The sequence below is a fragment of the Mixophyes fleayi genome, chromosome 7 (assembly GCF_038048845.1).
Source record: "Mixophyes fleayi isolate aMixFle1 chromosome 7, aMixFle1.hap1, whole genome shotgun sequence".
Taxonomy (NCBI): Eukaryota; Metazoa; Chordata; class Amphibia; order Anura; family Limnodynastidae; genus Mixophyes; species Mixophyes fleayi.
In genome coordinates this window covers 113,830,665-113,839,778 of record NC_134408.1, presented here as the reverse complement: position 1 = coordinate 113,839,778, position 9,114 = coordinate 113,830,665, and the positions used below count along the sequence as shown (strand labels likewise).

Genomic DNA, 9,114 nt, shown 5'->3' with positions numbered 1-9,114 from the left:
GTAATCTACATTGTCACCCAAAAGCAGAGTAACCCCATTTTCTACATACAACAATAGCAGCTTCAAGCTTCTATGATGTTGCCACTTCCGAGTGAATTAGATGGCTGTCACTGGTTCATAGATAAATTATAGACTGTATTGTCAAATTAGCTGCTCCAGGAGCATTTTTCCCATAGAATAGTGCCCCAAGTGGACAAAATTATGGTGACAAACAAAGCAAGAATGATTGCATGATTTTCTTTACTAAGCAAAAAGCAAAGGATCTCTCCGTCATGGGAATACCTATATTGTACTTAGAGACTACCTTAACATATAATTATGGTTTGTGTTTTTTAAATTGTATTGTTTTTGAATTACTCTTTAATGAATAAATTAGTTTATTGTTTCTCATGACATTTCCTTTCTCTCCTGCTTCCACCAGAGAGGAGAAGGAACGCTGGATTCGTGCAAAGTATGAACAGAAACTTTTCCTGGCACCACAGACCTGCCGAGACCTGCCCCTAGGACAGCAGCTACTGAGAGCTACAGCAGAGGAGGACTTGAGGACGGTAATCCTGCTCCTTGCACACGGCTCCCGAGAAGAAGTAAATGAAACCTGTGGGGAGGGAGACAGACGCACAGCCCTGCACCTAGCCTGCCGCAAGGGAAATGTGGTACTTGTGCAGCTGCTTATATGGGTGAGTACAGAGAGGTGCTACTATATCTAGTGTCGGAGTGATCCAGCCATACAATCTGGTTGGCTAGCTTGGTCACGCCTGGCCAGGGTCTTGCTTTACAGATCTGTTTGTGCAGCATATTTCGTGGGAGAACCAGTTGATCAAATTTGATTTATATTGATTTTGCACAGCCTTGAACACGCTATAAAGTCAGACCATTTGACAAAAGATTATAACATGGCCAATCTGATTGAAGCATGTAGCCAGCACTACTAAGCAGCAGTGTACTTTGTGCCTTCACAGTGATTTTAAATGTCTGATCATTGTGAATGACAGCAATGCTGGTATTAGAGTTCAACGGTATTTATTGTAGAAAAATACATTTATTTTAATATTGTTTTGCTTAAATGCTTCTCTTTAAAGTTTTGGTCATGTTTCTGATGACCTAGAGCAGGGGTCAGGGAACTTTTTTTTACCTTTTACCCCAAAATATATTTAGATACGCCGACGTTAACCCATTGAGTTGAAAGGAAGGAAATCATATATTATTAATTATTGAAATTCAAAATTTTATTGAATCTATTCAAAATTTCTTTGAAAGCTTCAACTTCAAAACTTCAGGTTTTGGAGAAATGACATCCAAAAATATGACAGATCTGCTTTGTTTTCAAATGCAATACGTTCTTCATTATTGCATCGAAGCTCAAGAAGTGCCTCTGCCAACCCTTGAGGCTCTTCTGGTACAACAGCAATTTCACATTTAAAGGGGTCTACAATCCAACTGACAGCATGTGAATCGGCAGCATTACCCCCAGGAATTTCATTTTTACCCCATTTGGGGTAATTTACTAGAGATGAGCGGGCTCGGATATCTGAAATCCGAACATTGCCGATCCGAGACAGATCCTTGTATTCCCGCCAATTGCAAAACTGAAACCGAGGCTCTGAGTCATAATCCCGCTGTCGGATCTCGCGATACTCGGATCCTATAAATTCCCCGCTAGCCGCCGCCATCTTCACTCGGGCATTGATCAGGGTAGAGGGAGGTTGTGTTAGGTGGTCCTCTGTCCTGCTATATCTCGTGCTGTGCTGGGGAAATAACAATGCCCTTAGAATGGCCCAGCCCAGCCCAGCACAGCACAAAAATGTTTAAAAAAAGTTATAAAAAAAAAAATATCCAAAAACAATCCTGCAGTATAAGTCCATTGGTACTGCAATATTACAAAGTTCACTGATTCTGCAGAATAGACTGGGAATTAGTGGAAATGATTGTTATTGAATGTTATTGAGGTTAATAATAGCGTAGGAGTGAAAATAAACCAAAAAACTTGATTTTAACACTTTTTATGTTTTTTCCAAAATAAATCCGAATCCAAAACCTTAAATCCGAACCAAAACCTTTCGTCAGGTGTTTTGCGAAACAAATCCAAACCCAAAACCTCAAGCAAATCCGAATCCAAAACACGAGACACCAAAAGTGGCCGGTGCACATCCCTATAATTTACCCCTGTTCACTGACCACTGACCTAGAGGCTACAGCAGTCTATTCTTCCAGAAAGGTAATCAAGAGGCTTAGCCTGATTCTGGCTACAAAGTGTGAATTTTGGTTGGTCATTTTGTTTAACAACATTGACCAACCATTGTCCCATGTTTGGGTTGGCCATACCCAGTCGAAGTCTAAGCCATCTTCATCATATTTAATTGTGTATTGTATGGGTTCAACGCTGACTGCCAACACCATTGTTCAATAAACGACAGGGTCCTATCGCTGCATTGTACTACGGTGGTTAGACAGTCACACTCTGCAAACAGATTGCATGTTGAGTGGGGGACCTTGAGACTTGATTCTATTAGAAGCAACAAAACAATAAGTTTATTAAAAACTAAGCATGTTTCTGGAGTGAAATACATTGCATTGTTCAGTTATATTGAATTTCACATAACATATTAAAGTATTTTGAAAGTTATCATTTAAAAGTAAAGAAACTGCACTGCATGTGATTTACAGGCAAAAGTTATATATGCAGAGATTACGGTGTGTGCCACAGGTGTGTGACTGTTATGTAACAAGTGCTAGTCTGGCACTGCCATGGGGTGCTGATAACATAGCTGTAGAAATATATTTCAGCTGGCTCAGCACATTTATGATGAGTTTTCACTGTGTTTCTGATCTTTCTCCTTAGTACGGTGTTGATGTGATGGCACGGGACTTCCATGGGAACACGGCGATAGCGTACGCCAAGCAAGCTGTGACCTCTGAGGTGCGGGATCTGCTGCTGCAATATGGTTGCCCTGATGAACAGTTTGTGCTCATGGCCACACCAAACCTCTCCCGAAAAAACAATCGTAACAACAACAGCAACACAGGGGGTGGAGGCCTGATGCCCACCTTAATCTAAAAAGATGATGTGGAAAGGAGACTGGAGCACCACTCACCCCTCGCACCGCAGGGGGGAGGAGTCAGGAATGACATGTGGGGGGGGGGGGGCGTCAAAGCACCGAGTACAGAACAAGGGGGAGAAGAGACTGAGCCTTCACTAGCATTTGGGAGGCAGGAAGAAAAAGGAAAGGAGGCAGAAAGCTGTCAGTTATGTGCACATTTCACCTCTACCCCAGCAGAACACTTAGGCTCTGCTCTCGTCTGACAAGCACTGCTCCACATAAATCACACGCAGGCACTGAGTTTGTCAGGTTTGAGGCTCCAATGATGCTATGTGTCAAATCACTTGGAGCTAATCTGTCCTCAGAGAATGCTGGCTTCATTACACTTGTATAGTTGAGTTCCCTCAGCCTGTACCGCTGTTTAATAGGACATGATTACTCATCATGTAGAAGGGAGCATATTAGCTGAGGAGGAAGCTCTCTCCACGCTCCGCTGATTACAGGGATGTGATTGCAATATTCTTACAAGAATCATATTAGGAGAGACATTCTGGGCCCCATCTTCAGACTCCTTGTCATAATCTTGCTGCGCTTTAAAGTATCTGCTCCTCTAAATGTAACCCCCAAAAAATTTGGGAACAAACAAATCTATTCCGTAAAAAGCATTTTGCAGGGTGAGATTAGAACATATGTTTTTACTTCGACTTTAGCTATATTATGCATTGTGAGAGTTGACTTTTTTTATTTTTTTTATTTACAGAAATTATTTATTTTATGGAACAATATGCCAACCACCTTAGGTGCCTCTATGGACGGGCTCTGTTCCTGTAAAACACACACGTTGTACCCCTTTACTATTGTCTCAGTACATCTGGGTCACATCATCTAGCTGATTTGCAAAAAGAAAAAAAAAAATCATCATAATTGAAGTGGTTACATGGTTGAGTGCATTTATTTTTTTCCTTGAAGGCTTACATAAGAGTCGCTAATTAGGAGTAGTTTCTGGACTAAGGGAAATTAAACATATTTAGTGGAGAGTCCTCTAGGTGGAACACATACTGTACAGAGCATGTCCAGCAGTGTACGTACGTGTACAGAGCCGTGTATATCAATATGCAATGCAGTTTATATGGGAGCGATGTAAAGTATTGTGCTGAGCGCTGTGTTATTATATTTGTATAATGAGAATTGACTATTGGTTAATATAAAGAGAGAACCGTTCGCCCTGTACAGATTATTAATAAAGAGAGAAAGCATTTGGTGTAAATTAGCTCTCAGCAGAAGAGTAACAGATGCTTCTCGCTCCTCTGCTATTTCAGGTACATTATATGCACATAGTACATGACCATATTACATATGTATTGTGTGTACTATACCTACCTATCCACCAGTGTGTCTTCCATAGTTGGAAACAAGATTCTAAAATGTTTCATTTAGTGCTTTCAGTCACTGTACAAATAGGCTATTTGTGACATATGTTAAAGTACATGACAGTAGTACACACAGCACTTCTGTCTGTGAAGAAAGAGATCCTGTATATAACAGCACTGCATGGTCGCAGGGTACCGCTTTTGTGTATTACACCAGTTTTTAGGTGTAAAATGGGCCGTCCATGCAGATTGCATTGTCAGTTTAATCGTTGTTTTATACTGAATGGCCTGAACATTGCGCAGTGTTTGTGACCACGTGCCCACTGATCAAAATCCTATTGATCTGTCTGGCTGGTAAATAAAGTCCACTGATGACCTAGCTTAGGTGTCTGTGATCGGACTACCTGAAGTCTGGATACGTGCCACATGGCCACTGATGGATGTGGCTGGATTGCTTACAGGTCTGGCTGTTCTGCAATTGAGCCAAATCACTGGATTGCTCCATATGTTGACAGCTTAAGATAAACACTGCAGCTACATTCACAAAATGAAGAAACCATCTGCTAGACCTGCGACTAGAAAACTTGTGCTTGAAGATACGCAGTGTCTAGACAATTGGCACACTTGTTTTGCTAAACACAGAATTATGGGATGTAGTTAAATAGCAGGTCGGAGTACTGCCATAGACCCTCTATATCATTGGCATACAACCTATACTGGCCAACAATTGTAGATGGCACCACTTGTGTATATCAAACAACTGAAGAGCTATGGGCTATCTAAGCCTACTCTATACTTTGACATTTAGCAATCAGAATATTTACAGTCCTTCTTGTCATTCTCTCTGTGTATTAGTAGGGCTGTATTCTGATTTTGAGTTTATTAAGCCTGGTCAGACCACCACAGACGGACTGATTGCAAGTAAACATTCTCTTTACAGTTCGATTAAACTTTGTTTACAACTAAACTTTACACCTATCGTTTAAAAAAGAAACATCTTCTAATGGAAAGTAATAAGAACTTCTTCCTGAGTATATAGCACTTTACAATGATATTGTTACTAATAATATTGTTACTATATAGAATTGATTTCTCCAGATCATCGTGGTGTGTGCTATATCTTAGAAAACACTACTTGTTTATGAGTATTGTGTCCACGTATGATTACAGCTCCACTGTACATAGAGGAAGGTGGCAGGAAAGACGTGAATAGAAATTACAAGTAAAATACCCAAATCACTATCCAATGACTGGCGATATTAGTATTTCAATAATGCGATTAGTGTTTTAGTGTCTGTTCTGTAAGCTCCAGTGCATTAACATGGCAGAAAGGATAAAAATAAGTAAACGCACTCAGCCAACAATATCATTATTAAGCATCATATTTAACAAAAAGAAATCCTTGTTTTCTTTTGCAACAATGTGTAGTTTCACAATGCAGTTTGTGTTCTCTATAGCAGGAATGTTTTTATGACTCTGGAGTAGTCTGATGATCACTCATGCACTGGTTGTTGGGGTGTTATATCTTAAAGCTGCACTACTATCTGTTGTAACATGCTACTAACAAGCTCCTCCCACTAGCCTACTTGTGGGGCTGCTCTATCCAGCCACTTGTTCTGGGGTTCTGCCAGTTCTGTGTTACAGAACCAGCAAACCAATGCTAGTAACCATATTAAAATTAGCGACATGGGGTGAGTGTGTGTGAGAGGATCAGTCTCTTGAATGCATCTTGTGATTGTTCTCCGCCTCACAATAGGACAGTTAGGGGGAGGAGCCTGTTATTTAAAAAAAAAAATCTATAGGTAGTAGTGCAACATTAATTACAGTAGCAGAGCTCAGAGGCAACATTATTACAAAGCACAGTGTTCTGTGATTTTAACTCTGCAATATTCCGTACATTTGTTTTCTTTATCGTAAAACATTCTCAGCCCACACTCACTTCACTTCTTACAAGAAATGGGTAGTAAAGTTATTTAAGCCCACAAAACAGGATAGTTGGTAAAGCCAGTCTGTTGATAAATATTGCACTCCGTTTGACTAGGTTATGAGCACCTTGTATTCAGTCTTTGTCTCCTGCATGTTTAGTTATGATGGATGCAGGAATTGAACGATCTGTATCCAAATAATACGAATGGTCACTGCAGCAGGAGAGGAGTGTACTGTTTTTGTTCAAAGCAGTCTGCTGGTGTGACTTATATTAGGACAGGACTGATTGTGACAGGTGCAGTATGACGATGTGGGGAGGACAATGGAAGAAAGCAGAAAGTCACAGGCTGGGAGTTAGATAGTGGAATGAGCACGGTCTCTCAACAGCACACAGTAGTGATGTGAGCCTCTGTCAAACTGATGTAGGAAAACTGTGTTGGCATATGCACCTCTATATCAAAGTATGTTATAAGTTTATCTACAGAATTACAAAATAACTTTGTATCAGGAGCAGAATAAATTACTCGCTGGAAGATTCCCATTGTTGAGCGATTAGAGGGCCTAAGACAAGATGAGAGAGAGTTGATAGGCAGTGACTTCATTTGTAGAATCACACTACACAGTCTGATCTCCAAATCTACACTTTTCCCCATTGCCAGCCAGCTGTATGCAGCTGTACGTAGCACTTTTCAATTGGGGGAAATATGTGATTTATGTTTTGGTTTCTTTTATTTGTTTTTATAAATGATCACGCCATGAGTAGGTGGCAGCACAAGAATCAGTACCGCCTCCTGGATATGTTGTTGTGGAATCACACCCTTAAACAGTGAAGGGACATATTATACACTGCATGCTAGTGACCAATAAGCTTAGAGGAAGCGGCCTTCAGAAGAGGAGGGGCCAATTAGCCATACACATGGCGTCTCAAGAACTAGAAAGCTCTCAGCCATGAAGCATCTCCAGGTCTGCCATTACATGAGGGTATCTCATTCAATATACGACACTAACATTGAAAGGCTGAAGAAATTCCACACTACAGATATCGGGTGTCCTGAATGATTTATTGCTATTGTTATTTATCGAAAATTGCTGTATTCTACAAGGTGAATCTACAGCCTTCTGCAGAGTCCAACCTGCGCCTCCAAATCATAGAGGCACCTCTTGCCTTGGAGCCTAAGTGAGGACATTTCTTTCTGAACAGTGTGTACGAGCACTGCAGTAAAAGGGAGTATGTGTGTCCTGAGATGGAGAAGAAGCAGGAGATGGATACAGTGTATTGTCATCTCCTTCTGGCAGAGAGTCCGGCTTCAGAACATCCACCCCATGAACTTTGGAAGGGGCACTTTTATTTAATTTTTTTTTTATCTCTTCGGACTGGATGTGGAGACAGATTCTGTCCCCAAGTAGTGTGCATCTTATTTCCGATCACCGCTCTGCACCACCTTCATCCCAAGGTGCATCTTGCAGAGTTCTCGTTTTTATTTTTTTCAGTGTCTGTTGATTATGTTGTCTAAGTTATACAGAATTCTTTTGTATCGTGTCTTATTAGAGGATGCAAAATGTATGGAAAATAAAAACTGAGGAAAAAAAACCTATTTGAATAGAAAGAAAATCTGCTTCCGTTTTTGACTTTTAGGATATTTTAAAGTAAATCTATAAACCGGTCAGCTGGCACTAGGTGAGTTCAGGTCTTTGTTACCAATTTTCCATTCTGGATATTGACATGAAATGAGCGCTCATAGTCTTAGAGCCTTTTTGCATCTAACAATACTAAGACATAATAGTCTTCTATGCTCAAGACTGACCATTTATACATACTATATATCTGCTTTTACATATCGTGTCCAATTTACTGAGGGCCTAAGGGTGAAAGTGACCATAAGGAAATTCCTGGTACACCACAATACATGGGGGTAGATTTACTAAACTGCGGGTTTGAAAAAGTGGAGATGTTGCCTATAGCAACCAATCAGATTCTAACTATCATTAATTTAGTACATTCTACAAAATAACAGCTAAAATCTGATTGGTTGCTATAGGCAGCATCTCCAGTTTTTCAAACCCGCAGTTTAGTAAATATACCTCATGATCTTATTAATTGTCTGCTTGGTTGCAGCATCTAGAAAAAAACTAGTGAACTATTAAGAAAACTCTTTAACTTAAAAACACCTTGCTGGCACATTTCACAGACATAAATCTGCTTTATTAAGAGATAGTGTGAAATGTGGTGTTAGGCTTATTAAGGGTTATTCTTCATAGTTCACATTTTTACTTCCCATTATAATATATAAATACAATTATCTATAACCACCTATTCAAGTTTGGAAATATATGCCCATATATGTATACTAGAGAGCCAACTGCATGCGCTGCCAAGTTGGAACCAGTGATGGAGGGGACCAATAGATTGTGTTACAACCAGAGTCCACTGCCATTTCTAACCTCTCCCCCTTGTCATCCATTATTTTCCTCCAGTAACTAGTGTTAGTAATTTAAGAACCATTTATTTATCCAAGCGCACATTATGGCCCTTGACAAGAATGTACATGTTGATAAAAGTAATGTCGGCTGGCAGGACTTTGTGCTATCACTTTTGTACTACAACTTCGCTTCCCCCTGCCAAAATGTTTGTTTGGGCCTCATATGTCATTATCCATTATTATTGTTACCATTTATTTATATAGCGCCACTAATTCTGCAGCGCTGTACAGAGAACTCCCTTACATCAGTCCCTGCCCCATTGGAGCTTACAGTCTAAATTCCATAACACACACACATAC

At 40.2% G+C, this 9,114-nt stretch overlaps 1 protein-coding gene across 5 annotated transcripts in view; it reads left to right on the top strand.

Annotated features, from left to right (window-relative positions):
* The window catches only part of AGAP1 (ArfGAP with GTPase domain, ankyrin repeat and PH domain 1), a 280,099-nt gene extending 272,153 nt beyond the window's left edge, over positions 1-7,946 (top strand). For all 5 annotated transcript variants that reach the window (XM_075180403.1, XM_075180402.1, XM_075180404.1 and 2 more), the window contains 2 exons: positions 422-677; positions 2,840-7,946. In XM_075180403.1, the coding sequence (XP_075036504.1) occupies positions 422-677; positions 2,840-3,055 (472 nt within the window). In that variant the 3' untranslated portion in view covers positions 3,056-7,946. The remainder of the gene's footprint in view (positions 1-421; positions 678-2,839) is intronic.
* The last annotated feature ends 1,168 nt before the right edge of the window (positions 7,947-9,114 follow it).